Source organism: Piliocolobus tephrosceles, chromosome 2 (genome assembly GCF_002776525.5).
Source record: "Piliocolobus tephrosceles isolate RC106 chromosome 2, ASM277652v3, whole genome shotgun sequence".
Lineage (NCBI taxonomy): Eukaryota > Metazoa > Chordata > Mammalia > Primates > Cercopithecidae > Piliocolobus > Piliocolobus tephrosceles.
The window spans coordinates 40,784,402-40,801,932 of record NC_045435.1 but is presented as its reverse complement, the minus strand read 5'-3'; the positions used below and the strand labels follow the sequence as shown (position 1 = coordinate 40,801,932).

Below are 17,531 nucleotides of genomic sequence, written 5' to 3'. Positions count from 1 at the left end.
ATATTCAGAAATCATAAGCCATACACAACTTTCATGACCATCCCTCAGGGCTGGGCTGGTGTTTAATTTTAGATATTTTAGAGTGAAAAGAATCCTAGAGATCACTTAGTCTAGTTGTTTTTCACCAAATTTTTTTTACAGTTGAGGGCCAGGAGCCTGGCCCAAAAATACTTTCTGTAAGTGCAAAATTGCTTTGAAGTCTCATGTTCTATCTTCAAAAGTCATGGCATCCTGTTACATGATCTCCTTCTATTTGTCTTTAAAACACTGTGCTAAATCCCTTATAATATAGGGAAACTGATATTGTAGGGAGGATGTCAGGTTTCCTGCTTCCAGGAAGACTGGCTCATCACGGAGCATGCCAGCATGGGCGGAGTATATCTACCTGAACTCTCTTTTTTAAAAACCAGTCACAAGGCCCAGAGAAATGTCATGACCTGCTCAAGGTCCTCAACTCGTATGTCACCTTTTATCTTTCCCTTCAGCATTTAGTTCCATTCTAGACACCCAGAACATGCTGTATCTGGATCATTTGAGAGTCCAGATCCTAGTACTGGCATGAAAATGTGACACACCCAAGGGTGGGCCTGTACGTGTGTACATGTGTGTACCTTTGTGTGCACTCATGTGAGCACATATGGCCATGTAGTACAGATCTCAGGACAGGCAGGAAGAGGTGGTATACCCAAAGGTGGTTTTGTGTGTGTGTATGTGTCTATCCAGGCATATGTGCTTGCTGAGCCTTCAGGTTTACTTCTTTACTAGTTACATTTTGCATTCAACTACAAGCTCTGTTTCTGCTTGGTTAGACGTCAGAGCTAACCAAGTCAGCAGAGATCAGCCACTAGTTTAAAATTGCACACCCCTTTCCCATGCCAAGCTCTGTGTGAAGAAAATCCCAGCAGAGGAAAAAATAAAGAAATATATACAAAGTGGCAACTCTACTCCACTCCAGTTCACACCACCCATGAGGGAGCTCCTGCAAGGGCCACAGAGAGCTACACCCTCTGCGTAACCACCGATTTTCTTCTAGGAAGTTTCAGGGTATTACAGAAATTTAAAGTTAGCAATCATCTCTCATTTAAAAGGGGTAAGGCTGGCTAGCAACGTGACTTATTTAGGCTCTCACACTGTTGGGAGCAGAGGAGGGATTTGAATTGATTGGCCAAACTCTCATTTGTCTCTAGTTAACACTAGAGAAGCTATGAAAAGTGGAAAAATACATGTCATTTCTAGCCGGCCCTGGCCCCTTAGACACAGAGGATATGCCTACCTCAGACTTTTGCCCAAATTAGTACCAGGCGGTAGTGATGGCAACAAGACATATATCCTGTGTCCCATAACTGAAATCTCTTCTATCAGAAAGATGGAGATTCTTTTTCATACCCTATCTGTTCTTCTTGTGTATTCAGATTCAGAAAAATTCAAAAGTGTTTCTGAAAACTACAAAGTTGGAGTTCCATAAAATGTGATCTGGGTTCATAACTCACCATGAACCCAGACCCAAGGAAGCTCAGAAGTTGTGGAGTCCCTTGACATGGCCCTGCAAGAAACCAAGCCTAGCACCCACCATTCAAAAAGTCTCGCTGTGTTTCTAGGACTTGATTGATGTCCTGCACCCAGGCCTGCTGGATGTCAGCGTTGGCGGCTTGCAGAATGACCCTCTCAGAAGTCTCTCGGTTCATGAGTGCAAACTTGCAGGGATCATTGTCCACGTTCTCCTCCAGGACCAAGTAATTCATCTGGAAGAAAACAAGTTGATCCTTTTTATATTTAAGAGATTTTTTAAAAAATCAGCAACATATTACTGTTCCTCAAAGTTTCTATTTCAGGACAAGCTTCCAAATTTTGCCCTGGATCTAGCAGGACAGTACTTAGGTTTTTGTCTCTGGGTGAGTGACATGTTCCAGGGAACCTGCAGGATCATGCTGGAGACTGGTTCAGTCTGTCACCTCAGCTTCACAGATAATCACTGTCATTCAACCTGCATGACCGAAGGTTATTAGGCTGAAAGATCTTCATGGTTCTGGATGTCATAACTCCAGTGCCTTGTCTTAGGGAAGCAGCTCCCAAGAACTGGGCTCTTCCTTGCCCCTTCATATCACCACTGGGATCCTCACCTTGATACTCCTTTTGAACATGTAGCCAGGGGTGAGGGATCCCTTCCTGAGCAGTTCACTGAAGATGACAATCTGCTCGAAGAGGAACACGCGCCTCTCTTTGGTCCGGGACTGCATGCCTGCATCCAGCTCAATCACATAGAATGTGTCCTGCTGTAGCAGCTTCCCCTGAGCAGTCAGGGTGCCCTGAAGGAAAGAGGGGCTGGGGTGAAGTGAATGAAAAATGGGGAGATGGCCACTGCCCTCTGGGTCCACAGAACCTCCCCATCTGGGGATATGGACAACAGATCTGACATCAAAATCCTCAGGGCTCTAGGAAGAGACTGAATTGGGACCCACCCACTCATCTGGGGGCCGACCTTGGCCACTTTCCTGCTCACACAAGGGCCCTGGAGGGAAAGGGAAAGCAAGCTGTGGAACCCCTGAGAAACAGCTCCAGGCACATGCCAGAAGGCAGGAAGGTAATATTATTAGCAGAAAAGTCATAATCCTGGTCCTTCTTGTTTTTTATTGAAAGGACAATGGAAAGTAGGTGACACTCAGAGCTACAAGTGGCTTTTTCCATCCTCAGAGCTCTGAGAACTGTGCCTGCCTGGTTCCTTTGCAGTATGGGCCAAGGACCAAGGGCCTTCTCATGGCCACCAACCTTGAACTCACTTGTAGACAAGGGAAGTGATAAAGGCAGGACCACAAATATTCGGATAAGTCACTCCCCTCTCTTCTTCAATTATTTTAGGATGGGGAAATTCTGCAATCTTAGTTTCTAGCTATAGGCCAACAGGTAAAGTTGGGGGTACTATAGATAGGTCTCCACATTTTATAAGCTGGTAGATACTTTTCTGGGTTCTGCGATTCTTCTAAAAATGACTCCAGGGTGGGTGCGGTGGCTCATGCCTGTAATCCCAGAACTTTGGGAGGCCAAGGCAGGTGGATTACCTGAGGTCAGGAGTTCGAGACCAGCCTACCCAACATGGCAAAACCCCATCTCTACTAAAAATATAAAAATTAGCTGGGTGTGGTGGTGTGTGCCTGTAGTCCCAGCTATGGGGAGGCTGAGGCACGAAGATCACTTGAACCTGGGAGGCAGAGCTTGTGGTGAGCCGAAATTGCACCACTTCACTCCAACCTGGGCAACAGAATGAGATTCTGTGCCAAAATAAATACACATATAAATTAATTTTAAAAAATTAATAAAATAAAAAAATAAAAATAAAAATGATTCTAGCTACTAGGCCACCTGACACCTAACTGAGGAGGCAGAACCTATTTGGTTTGTCAGTTTCTAATGAGATTTTCAGAGACATCTTCACAGCTTCAAAGGGAATATGGCCCAACCCAGAAAGTCTTCCCAGACTCTGTCAGAGCACCTTGCATTTCTATTGCTTTGCAACAAGAAGACCCTGACATCAGAGAGAGCAATCTGAGGGCCTCCTCTGAAATGCAGGTACTCTTTCTCAGGCGACAACTCTGCCCTTCAGAGCAAATGTGGCCATTCCCTTCATGTGATGCCTTATTCCAAACACTACCCAGCAGAGGGGTTATTTTTCTTTTGTGTTCCTGAGAAGTGCCTGCCCTCTGCTTGGATCATGGCTCCTTACTGCCAGTGTCAGCAGCCAAACAGGCTTATCTCTACCCTGGTCCAGAGTTAATATTAAGCCAGTGACCAGCTAGCCAGGAAAGCTCTATTAATATTACATAAGAACCTATCATGGCTTATAGCTTGGCCAGCATCAAAGGGAAAGCCAAAGGATTTGAAAGTGGGGGGGAATTTAAAAGAGGAGGCTCTAACTTCTCTCAAGCTCAAAGCCATGGGCTGAGAGAATAGACACATACTCACTGCCCTTCCCAGTTAGCTGAAGGAATGCCAAAAGCAGGTTCTGGTGGCTTGACAAAAACAGGAGAGAGCAGTGCTTAACTTAAAAGCTTGATTCCGTGCTTGTGTGTGCCCTTACATGGACGCACACACGCGCACATGCACATGTACAACATAGCTCCTGTGAAGTTTAACTTGGGGCAGACAGCACAATCAGACGCCACTCCTCCTGCCAGTGGTCACTTCCTCCAGAGACCCAGAGAAGCACAGTTAGTCTCCTGTTCAGAAAACATGGGGTCTTCAAGGTTGAAGAGCAAAACGGATCTCTTGGTTTGTTCAGTATAGCCTCAGACCTGATGTAATGCCAAGGAAAAAAGTATAAAACTCCACCCAGTATGACTGAAGAAAAATGGTTAAGAACTCAGTGTGTATCTGCCGAGTAACCCTACTTACACTAATGCCTCCAGCCTGCTTTGGAAGATCAAGAGCTTATGAAAAACGCACAGCAAAGAAAACCATCCACATAGTTCCTGTCACAGCAAAGCATGAAAACCAGACAGGGACACATGGATGGGCTGGAAGGGCAAGCAGGAGAAGAGAATTTGGCTCAAGAATGTCATGAATCCAATGCATGAACCCAAACTTAAATACACTATCCCCTAAATTACTCATACAGTGGTATGAGTATGAGTCAACTATATATCTGTCTTGTATCTATTCCATTCCAGTGTAGCCAGAAAAAAAACAAGCCATTTATTTCTTAGTTATCTCAAATTCTAGGAATCCCTTTGCCCCAAAAAAGGAATAATGAAAGCTTAGGTTTCGGACCACTGGGAAATAGAAGATACACATCTTTCTCTAAAGGGATCAACAACTACTAGGTACCAATCAATAATTGTGTCAGTTCCAATTTTATCATATTAATCTTAAAAACATATTACGTGTGGCTAATTTATTAGGTTTGGATATACATTAATAACAGTCAGTTATTCAGTTTAAATTAGAAAGTCAATTTGCTCTTCAAAGGTCCACCGTTATGGGCTGAATTGTGTTTTCTCTCCTTCCCTGCCCCTCATCAATTCCTATGTTGAAGTCCTGGCCCCTAAAGTGCCAGAATATCACCATGTCACCTTAGTGGGAAACGGGGTCTTTACAGAGGCAATCAAGTTAAAGTGAAGTAGTCATGCAAGTGAGCCCTAATAGAATATGATTGATGTGCTTATTAAAAAAAAAAAGGAAACAGTTGGGAGCAGTGGCTCATGCCTGTAATCCCAGCACTTTGGAAGGCCGAGGCAGGGGATCACCTGAGGTCAGTTCAAGACCAGCCTGACCAACATGGAGAAACCCTGTATCTACTGAAAATACAAAAAATTAGCCAGGTGTGGCGGCGCATGCCTGTAATCCCAGCTACTTGGGAGGCTGAGGCAGGAGAATCGCTTGAACCTGGAAGGCAGAGGTTGTGTCGCCATTGCACTCCAGCCTGGGCAACAAGAGCAAAACTCCATCTCAAAAAACAAAAAAAAGAACTCTGGGTCTTTGGGTCTTTGCAGTCTCCTTGGAATTCTGACTTTGGTTTGGCCAAATGCTCTGTAACTTCTTATGACCTCCTACTGCTGGACTTCCTAAAGAGATGCATCTTCCAGGACTGTGAACCAGAGGGGCCCGGGCATGAAGGCACAGTGGTGAGTGAATGAAGGAGGCAGAGGCAGGACACAGGGCTTCAGAGGGAGGAAGCCGCAACAGCTTGGGCTTCTACTGTCCTGGAGAGAATGGGCTTAGACACATTCTTAAAGACTCACCTCGAAGCCCTGCAGACGTCCTAGATTCATCATGTCATTGCAACGTTTGGGAACAAGGCACATTAACTCCACTGCTTTCTGTGGGAAAGAATAATCGTCACTCAGGACGGGGAACGGCACTCAGGCAGGAAGCTCTTGGTAATTCAGTGCTGGAAAACAGGGACTTCATCTCTGGTGGCTCCTTTACTCTAGGAAGGGACGCTGGTTCCTGCTGTCCACTCAGAGAGTATGGGGCTTTCTGTTCCAGAGAGGGGGTGTTGGTCCTCAGCACAGGGGCTCCACGTCAATCACTGAGCATATGTTGGGGGAATATTACTCAGCTCCTCCTTTCCCTACCTTCCTGTTTTTGTTCATCAATTCCCTTGCCTTCTCAGATTTTCTTTCTTCTCTCTGTTGCTTCCTGGCTGCCCAGGCAACAGCTTAGCCTGGCTTGTGAGCCACTAGAGGTCTTAAACTAAAATAATCTGTCAGAATGGTCTGTAACCTCTCTGGCTTAAAATAATCCTATGGTGACATTGCCTCAAAGGACTTCACTTGGAAGTAGTCTGCAGGGTTTGGATAGGGAGGTGAAAATGGAATACTTTATATGTTTGACTCAAATAATACCTGCCTTCACGAATAAAATTGCGTACTGAGGCTTTGTGCAACTTACATCTAATCTCTGAAGGATATTAAGGGGTTACCCTTTCCTACTATGTGTCACCAGGAACCTAAAGAACAGTGGGGCTAAGCTGTAGTCCACCCCAGGACAGATGTTATCGAGTTCTAGGAGACACTGTGTTAACACTTGCCATTCCTCAAGCAGGTACAAAGCTGTTTACAAGAGCCTCTTACTGTCTGAGAGGGGTGCACCTGGATCCATGGTCTTCCTGAGACAATCTTTTCCCCTCTAGAGAGAGATAACCAATATGGCCCCTAAGAACAGCAAGCATTACAAGCAGAAAACTCACCTCGATATCTGAGCACTCCAAACCAGCCTTCTCACTGTATTTCAGGAAGTCCTAACAAGTAGGGGAAGCAGGGGAGTGTGGGAAGGGGTAAAATTAGTAAAACAGCAGGGAAACAACTTATCATAAAAATACAATAACACCCTGGAGACTTTCCTTCCCAGCAGAGGTGCAATGGTTTCGAGTAGCTGAGAAATGAAATTATGAGTTACGTAAGATGTAATAACAGAGAGAGAACTCCCAGAAGATCCAAATTTCTTTTTCTTTTTTCTTTTCTTACTTACTTTCTTTCTTTTTTTCTTTTTTTTTTTTTTTTTTGTTGAGACAGAGTCTCACTCTTTTGCCCAGGCTGGAGTGCAGTGGTGCGATTTCGGCTCACTGTAACCTCTGCCTCCCAGGTTCAAGCAATTCTCCTGCCTCAGCTTCTTGAGTAGCTGGGATTACAGGTGAGTGCCACCACACCCAGCTAATTTTTGTATTTTTGGTAGAGACGGGTTTTTGCCATGTTGGCCAGGTTGGTCTCGAACTCTGACTTCAGATGATCCACCTGCCTCGGTCTCCCTAAGTGCTGGCATTACAGATGTGAGCAACTGCACCCAGCCTCAAAAATTCAAAGCTATTGGAGAAGGAAGAGTGAGAGGGAGGGAAGACGGAAGGAAAGGGGGATTATGACAAGAAAGGAGAGAAAGGAAAGTTAAGTCTCTCTTTCCTGTTTAGCCTCCGAGTTCCATAAGATGAATCAAGTTAATCCATTGTTTAAAATATAATTAGGCTGGGCACAGTGGCTCATGCCTGTAATCTCAACACTTTGGGAGGCCGAGGTGGGAGGATTGCTTGAGGCCAGGAGTTTGAGACCAGCCTGGGCAACATAGTGAGACCCTGTCTCTATGAAAAAATAAAAAATTAGCCAGGCATGATGGCATGCACCTGTTGTCCTAGCTACTTGCGAGGCTGAGAAGGGAGGATCACTTGACCTCAGGCATTTGAGGCTGCAGTGAGCTATGACAGTGCCACTGCACTGCAGCCTGGGTGACAGAGTGAGACCCTGCCTCAAATATAAATAAATATATATACAATATTTGATAATATATATTGATTATATATAAAATACATTGATTTTATATATAAAATATATATATAAAATCAAATTTTAGGTATTACTAATCTAAGGTTCCTAAGCCTTGCCTTTCCCTTTCTTTCTCCCTTGTAGTTCACTCTGATTTTATATTCTTATTATTTTTTAAAGGTATCAAGTCAATGATTGAGACAAAGTAAGACTGTGAATTGAAAAAGGAGAATCAAGTAACAATCCACCTTAAGGGCAGGAAGAACAGTCATGCAGTTTATCTGGGGGCAAAGCTGATGGAGTAACCAGCAGTCAGATAAAAGTTCCCACGTACCTACCACCCCTCCCACAGTTCACAGTCCTTTGGGACAATGTGGTGGAGGCAGAATGCCTAGCGCTACGCTAACCTGCTCTGAGCCTGAGGGACCCTTCCCCAGCCCTGACCCAGGCTCCCAGCTTCTTACCTTGAGGAGCAACTGGTATTTTGTTATTCTCTGAATGGGCTTGATGAGGAAGTCACTCAGTGTCAGCCTCTGATTTATCTCCTGTTTTACCTCCTGAAACACAGGCAGCAATATTAGAAGAAAAAGGAACTGAAGAACTGGGGTGCTCTGAATCAGGGTTCAAAGGCATAGAAGACAGGTCTGCATGTTTTCCAAAGAAGCTGAAGAATCTTTAAGCAGTGTGAGAGGTAAAATTGCCTAGAGGACTGTTCACTTGTTATGAACAACACGTAACACACGTCACCACTGGCTTCTTGCCTTCCCCCCATGCTTTTACAGTGAGTACTTCCACACCTTGGTCTTCACCCCAGTCCTGGGAGACAAGTTGGAGGGGCTTTATCCTCTCCACTGCTTCAGGGCAAAGGCAGGGAAAAGGGGCTTCTCCTTGACACACAAGCCTATGGAGCAGGGCCCTAAACTTAGATCTCCCAACACTCAGCTGAGCGCTCTTTCTAAGTGATGGTGCTGCCTTTCTCCCTGCAAAATCAATCCTCCCAGGCTAGGCCAAGCAGAGACTAGGAAGTGGCTGCAAACCCTTCAACCAACAGAAGGCACCTCAGTAAGTGGTCCCTGGGGGACTGGTGGGTACAATCTGCTCCAGGGTCACTTAAGAAGAACTGGAGTTTCTCAAACTGTCTGTGTGTTCAGGCTTATTCTGCAAATAGGGGCTTCTCAAATCAGAACCCAGACTGGGCCACTTCAGCTCCTCTCAAGTGAAGGTGCTTATGAGAATTTAGCTAAGAAACTGCTTTCTCTGTTGCGGCAGCTATTCCTGCCATGAAGGGGTCAACAGTGCTGTGTGGGGGTCACCTATGGATGGATGATGTCCGGTATTTCTGAGAGTGGCTGTCTTGGCCTGAGTTTTCCTCCCATCCCAGTTCAGCAAAGCCTGCACAGCTTACCTCAAAGTAGGTGTCATACTCAGCAACGATGTACTCTGAGCGTGGCTTATTCTGACAATACCACACGTAGATGTGTAGTTTCCGTTCCTGAAAGAACAGAGAGAGACATGCGGACAGTCAGCCATCTTGTGCCTTTTGTTCAATCTCAAAGTGCCGTGCTGGCCTCCACGTGAACGAAGGACAAAGGCAGGCCTGGGGAGGCACCAAGGCAGCGGAATATCAGGGATATAAATGTGGTGGGCAAGAGCCACTTTCCAAATCGCCATGGTGGTCAAAAAAACAAACAAAAAAACTCAGAGAGGGCTGAGAAGGAAAGTCAGTCAAGGAAGAGCAGAAGAGAAGAAATTTTATTTATTTTTCTTCTGAGACAGCGTCTCGCTCTGTCACCCAGGCTGGAGTGCAGGGTGGGGCCATCATGGCTCACTGCAGTCTTGACCTCCCGGGCTCAAGCGATCCTCTTGCCTCAGCCCCCCAACAAGTGGCTAGGACTATAGGCATGTGCCACCAATCCTGGTTAATTTTTAAATTCTTTTTAGAGATGGGGGCCTCGCTATGTTGCCCAGGCTGGTCTCAATTCCTGGGCTCAAGCAATCCTCCCACCTTGGCCTCTTGAAGTGCTGGAATTACAGGTGTGAGCCACTGTGCCTGGCCAGGATTTTAAAATGAATATAAATGAGCCTAGTGAAGGAGTTGGGGAGGAGGTGATGGGAGACACTCACATGCTTAATAAAGAGCTGTGCCAATCTGTCTTGCTCCTGGATACACTTTTCCAGTTCCGCCAGGAAAAAACTAAAAGGAGAAAGGGGATAAGAGAAGGAAGCCACATTATTCAGAACTGTATTATTTCTCAATAATAAGATGAGTGACAGAAGACTCTCCCCTAAGCCCTACCCCTTGAGTCAGATGCAGGAAGAGGACGCAAGTCCTGGGTTCCCAGGACACTGAATCCTCAGGGCAGCGGTAACACTTACTCCTTATGCCAGTCATAAATCTGATGAATATTTCCAAACACGATTTTGTCCTTTCCTCGCATATCCTCAGGGACACCCTTTTCTTCTATTCTCTTCATGAAGCCCTGCAGCAGCAAAGGCAATTGTTACTGGCAATATTTTCAGAGGAAAACTTTCTGGGCCGTGCCACACACCACAGCACCCCTGCGAGCCCACACTCTCTGCGTGAGTTTGAGGACAAATGCTTCTATGGTTTCTCACTATTCAACCAGGTCTTTTACCCCCGGTGCAGAGCAAAGGACAAAACTTTTATGAGTTTCAGGATCCCCTTCTTGGTTTCAGTCCCCTTAAGCACAGCACAGAAGAAAACAATAAGCTGTCCCTCTTCCTTCTCCCAATCCAAGTTAATAAGGTCTGTAAAGGCTCAGAATTAGATACATCTGGCCTAGAAGTAAGTCTTAATATGCTAATACTTTAAAAAATGCGATCATACAGAATTTCATTTTTGGTTTAACATCAGGTTTGGAGGTTGGACAGGTAGGATTATCTCCATCTGACAGACAAGAAAACCCAGGCACCTGGGTGTTGGAAGACTTGTCCCATAATCGCACCGCTGATGTCTGAGTTCCCTGCAGTTCAGCCTCCCAGTCTCCAGATTCCCTCGTCCTCTACTCCTGGGCTGGACTGCGTATGGAAGCTGCTGTACCTCTTCCACGCCCCCAGCCCCACAAAAAGACAAGAATAACTTTTCATAAGTTAAAATTCACGTCTTCTATATGCCTGGTTAATCTGTTTATCCAAGGTTCACGTAAGCAAATACAAAACCCTAAGTCAGCAGATTTCACAGGATGGGGACTCAGGCCAAATGTAAGGAAGCAGCAGGCAATGTAGGCATATAATTTTTAGACTTCATGTTCTTTCAAGATGATTAACAATAGGGCTCTAAGTCACTCAAATTAGCCATTTATTTTCTCAGGTTTTTTTTTTTTTCATCCAAGTGTCTCAGTTCCTCGTAAGTGAATCCCTACAGAGCTAGAGTTGTTTAATTTACTACCAAGTTGACTCTTAACTATGGACCTGTCAACCTTGCTCATTGGTGGGTTTTCCTTTTATCTGTGTTTTTGCTAGCTATAACACTTATCCTTAAAATCTATGGAAATGTATAAGCCCTAAGATTCCACTAAGAATGACCTGTTTTATGCCTGTGTGGCTCATAGCTCTGAAGAATATATGTCCACATAATTAAACATCAAAGAAAAGCTCTTAAGACAATAGCTTGGTCACCTAAAACAAAGTGGAATGAGTTCCACTCTAACCAAGAGGCTCCCCGATGCTATAACATTCGGGCCCCTACCTCCCTCTAAATAGCTTATTTCAAGAGGAAAAGAAAAATATTGCCTACATATTCTACTTACTACCATTTTTATTTTCATTTCTGCAAGTGCTCAGACAGTAAAGTACATGTAACCATCAGATTAAAACACCTTAGCCTGGGCCGGGCGTGGTGGCTCAAGCCTGTAATCCCAGCACTTTGGGAGGCCGAGACGGGCGGATCACGAGGTCAGGAGATCGAGACCATCCTGGCTAACACGGTGAAACCCCATCTCTACTAAAAATACAAAAAACTAGCCGGGCGAGGTGGCGGGCGCCTGTAGTCCCAGCTACTCGGGAGGCTGAGGCAGGAGAATGGCGTAAACCCGGGAGGCGGAGCTTGCAGTGAGCTGAGATCCGGCCACTGCACTCCAGCCTGGGCGACAGAGCGAGACTCCGTCTCAACAAAAAAAAAAAAAAAAAAAAAAAAACACCTTAGCCTAGGTAGGGTCCAATGTGCTCCTGGTTGGGTGACCACCGACCCACCTGGAACCCTCTACTTACCTCCACCACAATGCCCAGATCCTTGACATAGTCTTTCTCTGTCTGTACCAGCTCATTCAGGACAAACCTGAGCAGGAGATTAAGAACAATGAGTGTTCCTCTTCATTGTTAAGCCAAAAATCTTCACTTAAGTTCACAGAAAAGTTACTTTGGCACCTTTATGACAAGACCCCCTAAAACACCCACATTTATCTCCTGGGAAAGATGCTTATGGATGCTTTCCCTACAGGAGGCCCTACTGAAGGGCTGAGGACACCAAGGTCAGAAAGGACGTCCCCAGGTGACATACAATAGTCACACAAAAAATGACGCTCAGCACCTAGCATTCTTCTTTCTATTTTTCACGTGTTTCTCCCTCACCTACAACTGAACAATTATATAGACAGAGGGCAGAAAGAATGACAACCATTTTGGCAAAACTGAGTTCTGAAAGCTTTGAGGCCAGGGTCGGCGGGGGATAAAGATGAGACTTTTCTTCCTTCATTTCAGCTCCATTCTTCACTTAACAAGAGGAGAAAGACAATTTGATTACCAACCTGTAAGTCCTCCAAGACATGGATAGATACAAAGTGAAGCTTGTAAGATATGAAAGTTGCAATGATTCAGATAGGTATCCATGGTAACTGGCCTGGAAGATCCCCAGTCAAGGCCAGAAAGATGGACTGCAGACACACCAACATCATACCTTTAATGCATCCCTACCTTCTCCAGGATGCAGGATTTAACAATTACAAGGACATTTGCTCTCTTGGTTTCTTTCTTGTTAATTCTTTCTACCACTTACTATATGCCACTTCCTTCATGTGGGTTTTCCCATGCTTATAATAAGGTAGGTATTGTAAAGCCTATTTTATATAAATGAAAATGCAGAGACAGAAAGATTAGGTAGCCTGACCATGATTATAAAGTGAGTAGCAGAGCCAGGATTTGAACCCAGTTGTGTAAGAGTCCAAAGACCATGCTCTTTCCCAGCAGCCCACTGCCTGGTAAACTACTCTGACTGGCTCTTGGAAGTCCCTGAAGCCTCAAACCCAAACACTCTTTCTGTCTTTTGTCCAGATGCCAAAGAGCTTTACATAAAACGCTAATAGTTGTGCACAGGGGCAGGGTGGTGCTGTGCAACCTACTGGAGTCAAACTCTTCCAATCTCATTGGAACGAGTTTTGCCCGGGACCACACAATTGCATTTTGGGCCCAAGTAGCAGAAGGGATAAAGTTTTGAGATGTCAAAGTGGGACCCCAGCACAAGGGTGGTAAGCATTTTGAACCCAGGAAGCGATTCATCTGAAATTCTTGCTCCGTATAGCCCCAGAAGCCACCACATTCCTGGGGCTGGGGCCTCTGGGCAATAGGGAGGAAGCAGAGGAACACACGCTTCTTTATCAGTGCACCCAGCACTTCCAACAGCTCCCTCTCCAGCACAGACAATCATGTGTTTTAGGCCACAGGAAGGAACTGGCAAGGCCAAATAAAAGCATTTAAATATATCTTTACCATGGCCCAAGTTACTGCCTAGTAGAAAGTGGCAAAAGAAAACCCACAGGAAAGTTAGAGTGGGAATGTGGGGCTGGGAGGGCCCTCTGGAGATGAAGTCCAGCTCTCTGTTTCCAAGCGATATTTTTATCCTAAGCTGTTTGCTGACAGATGAGGACTATCTTTGGCTTCTCAGCCTCTAGAGAAGGGAACTGTATTAGGTGCTGCTAGTGGACCTGTCATCTCTTCCCTTGGAGGGTTAATGAAGTACCTGGGGAGACCACGACGTATTAAAAGACATTCTGAAAAGTGACATCAGGGATTTAAATTGCAGGCATCGCAAGGCAGTGCACAATTAATTGCCAAATGAACTGACAAGAAGGCATGTTTTTCATGATAAGTTCTTATTAGTAGAAGTTATTTACAAACAAATGTTATTCTTTGGTCCAACTAAAATTATTTTAGCTACAGGTTAGAACCACTTCTAACCTCCTTTCACAGGGATAGGGAATGGCTGGTCTTCCATAGAAAATCTCTTAGATTCATTGCACCGGCTGTTCTCTCTCTCGAGAACACTTTTTCTCTATGGCTAATTCCTTACCTCCCCCCGTCGTTGTGCAAATGCCAGGGCCATTTAAAATGGCAACACAGCCTCATTTTTTCTCTGGATCTCCCTTACACTGCTCTATTATTTTTTTCTTATGCTTGTTTCCAACATACTACATAATTTATTTTGTTTATGGTCTGATTTCTCCCACTAGAATTTAAACTTGTTATGAGAGCAAAGACTTTTGTTGTTATTATTTGTCTTATTCAGTGATGCATCCCACTGATGGTACGTAACTGGTGTTAGACCGGTATTTGTTGAATGAATGACTAAAACCTGAAGACAAGTAACTCCATTCTCAACTTTTTTCTTCTCCTGGACAAATGACTATTTGTGTTCATCTTTTCTCCATGGAGCTCTCATTTAACCCTTTAATGCCCTGCTGCCATATTCTGGATTGAGTCTTGGTTCGCTACACCCCTCAGCCTCTGGCCTCACATATGGTTAACAGTGAAACACCTCTACACCACCCTTTCATCATGACCATAAAGTACAGCAGGATAGAACAAGGATGAGATATAGTAAGAGGAATGAGATACTCTAACAGCTGTATTTCCAGGATAGCTCAGGATGTGAAGAGGTGTGGATTTTGGCAAGAATGAGAAGAGGGAGAAGAGATGAGTGAAGTGGGCAAAAGAGACAGCAAACTTTTGTGGCCTGTTGTATCTGGACAATGGCTTAAATGACTGCTCAAAGACCAGTTCAACCCACATGCTAAGAGTAGTGACTGGCTTTGCCCAGGGCCACCTGCCACCTCAGAGGTCACCTTCCTGACTTAAGCTTTGCTTTGGCTTGACAAAGGACTAAGACATCAGCTCCAACATGGCCTCACCTGTGTAACAACAACCTGAGAAGCTAAGGAGACTCAGCTTTGTGCAAGTCCTAGGAAATTTCCCTTTGGGGATGGCATTTCTCAACCTCTATCCCATTTACCAACTTCTTCGGGTTCCCCTTGAGTACTCACAAAGCTGAGTGGGTAAATATGGAATTACAGGATTTACATGCTACTTGTTCATCTCCGCTAAGAAGTGATATGATAGCCCTGCTTTCACACCAGGCCTTCACTGTGATGTTCTCACTTTTGTTTCCTAGGAAACAAAAACTCATAAATAGACACTTCGTACATTTCCAGGTAACAGAAGGACCTGGCCTCACTTATTTTTGCTAGTTTTCCTGTCTGTGGCCAGGCTAAAGGAGTGATGAATTTGAGAGTGAGAGGCAGGCTAATTAACAACAGGGAGGGACCCTTCACACCTGCCTCCCCAATTCTTGCTACTGCTTATAATCTCTCACATGCTGAGCTATGTCTAAGACTCATCAGTAGCTCTGCTTCCAACATAGAACCAAACCCTAAACAAGAAAACAAAAGTTGGCCAAGTGCGGTGGATCCTGCCTGCAATCCCAGCACTTTGGGAGGCTGAGGCAGGAGGATTACTTGAACCTAGGAGTTCCAGACCAGCCAGGGCAACAAAGCGAGACTCCATCTCTACAGAAAATAAAATAATTAGCCAGGTATGGTGGTGCACACCTGTAGTCCCAGCTACTTGGGAGGCTGAGGCGAAAGGATCCCTTGAGCCCAGGAGGTCAAGGCTGCAGTGAGCTATGATCATGCCACTGCACTTTAGTCTATGTGACCAAGCAAGACCTTGTCTCAAAAAAAAAAAAAAAAAAAAAAAAAGAAAGTTTTGGAGGAGTTCTGCTTCTGCACTAGTGGTATCTAGTATATTCTTGATCAGCTCAAATAATAGATTGACTTCATATCAACATAGATAACTCTTGCATAACATGGGATTGTTCTGCACTATGAATTATATTTTACCACTAACTATACAAAGTGGAGAAGAAGTTCTCTTGGAACTAATCCCAGAAACAGATGCAAAATTAAAACCTTTGGAGAAGGAGTAGAGATGGGACCTGCTTGGTGGTACAACAGCTCTTTCCTCTACATATAATTTTCCTACATTTGGGGAAATGTTTTCTTAGGTGACCACTATCAGACTTTCTGCCACGGTCAGAGATTCTCTGATTCTATAGGCCCTCAGTAACAGTCTCATAGTTTCCTCAACTTTGCCATTTTCCTTTTATCACCTTGTTTCAAATTTCTAACAGACCTATAACCACACTTTGTCAGTAATAGCAGCTATCTCACAGAATATACTTTAGCCTAATCTTCAATCAAGTCAGTGCCGAAGTGGCTCAATGTTTATCAGTGCTATGCTGCACAGATCTGACTCTTAGAATGAATGATGTCAGTGGAAACAGCGTGGGGAACCCCTCTCGAATTCTCCCCAACCTCTGCCCATTGTCCACCACACTCACATGTGCACCACAGGGAGAAATGTGGGGAAGCCACTTACATCCTGCCTCTCAGGGCCTTGGCTTTCTGTTCTTCTTCTGGGTTTCTAGGAGGTGTGGGTGGGGCCATCCCCTCATTCAGGCAGCCCGCAGGGTCTTTCAAGCTCCCCCGGTATGAGCCTCCTTCTAGACTCTGAAAAGAAAGAATAAACAGCCTTAGAAAAGTGTACTTTGAAAAGTCATTTGGAATCCCTGTGTCCTCCCAGCCTAGCCATAGACAACATGGAAAATCAGTAGCCAAGGCTGTTCTCACCAAACCACCGTGAAGCACTGGGAGACCAGAGACTTTATCCTCCTACAGCAGGGAGCCCAGAGCTGCCACCTTCTCAGGCAACCAGGATGTACTTGGCATCTATGTGCTGCCAATTTCTCAGACATAATGAAATTGTCAAAGTGACTATCTCTAGGTAAGAGCTCCAGAGGTAATGCTAACGATTGCAATTCTATACCAAATATGCAGTTACAAAAAACAAGTGAAAAGGGTGAATGTGGTATCATAGAGGGAACTAAGGGTAAAAGAACCTAAATTTGAATCCCAGATCTGCTAGTTACTGAATGATTTATGTGAGATAGCTAAAATTGTTCCATGCTTCAGTTTTTCTCAGTTTTCAAATTAAATCTTCCCTCTCTGCAGATTTCTAAGGAATAGGCAGAGATAATAGCTGTACAACCCCTTTGAAAAGTTAAAAATGTCCTATGATGATGAGGTTTTCCCCGTCCCCATGGATGGAACTATTAACAATAAAAATACTCAAAATGGAGTCAATCTTAACACCTTTACAAGTGTCCTGGAAGAAGGATTACACAGTGACATTTAGCATTTCATTATACAAATTGGCAGGAGTAGTGTGGATACACAGTAAGGCTGGAGAGTAAGGTCAAGTTGGGCAACTGTAAAACAAATAATGAGAGACTAATCTAAGGCTATTCTTTATTATTATTATTATTATTTTAGAGACAGGGTCTCACTATGTTGCCCAGGCTGGTCTTGAACTCCTGGGCTCAAGTGATCCTTCCGCTTCAGTCTCCCAAACTGTTGGGATTACAAGCATGAGCCAATGCACCCAGCCAGAATATCTATCTATCTATCTATCTATCTATCTATCTATCTATCTATCTAT

General features: G+C 44.6%; 1 protein-coding gene across 12 annotated transcripts in view; it reads right to left on the bottom strand.

Annotated features, from left to right (window-relative positions):
• Positions 1–17,531, bottom strand: part of KALRN (kalirin RhoGEF kinase) — a 645,945-nt gene that overhangs the window by 54,330 nt on the left and 574,084 nt on the right. For 11 of the 12 annotated variants that reach the window (XM_023214983.2, XM_023214975.2, XM_023214951.2 and 8 more), the window contains 10 exons: positions 16,413–16,543; positions 11,976–12,042; positions 10,122–10,225; positions 9,870–9,939; positions 9,151–9,237; positions 8,210–8,302; positions 6,683–6,733; positions 5,733–5,810; positions 2,121–2,306; positions 1,571–1,742 (listed from right to left, as the gene is read on the bottom strand). In XM_023214983.2, coding sequence (XP_023070751.2) covers positions 1,571–1,742; positions 2,121–2,306; positions 5,733–5,810; positions 6,683–6,733; positions 8,210–8,302; positions 9,151–9,237; positions 9,870–9,939; positions 10,122–10,225; positions 11,976–12,042; positions 16,413–16,543 — 1,039 coding nt within the window. Of the gene's footprint in view, positions 1–1,570; positions 1,743–2,120; positions 2,307–5,732; positions 5,811–6,566; positions 6,648–6,682; positions 6,734–8,209; positions 8,303–9,150; positions 9,238–9,869; positions 9,940–10,121; positions 10,226–11,975; positions 12,043–16,412; positions 16,544–17,531 lie in introns of all 12 variants that reach the window. The other variant, XM_023215059.2, reaches the window with a different exon arrangement.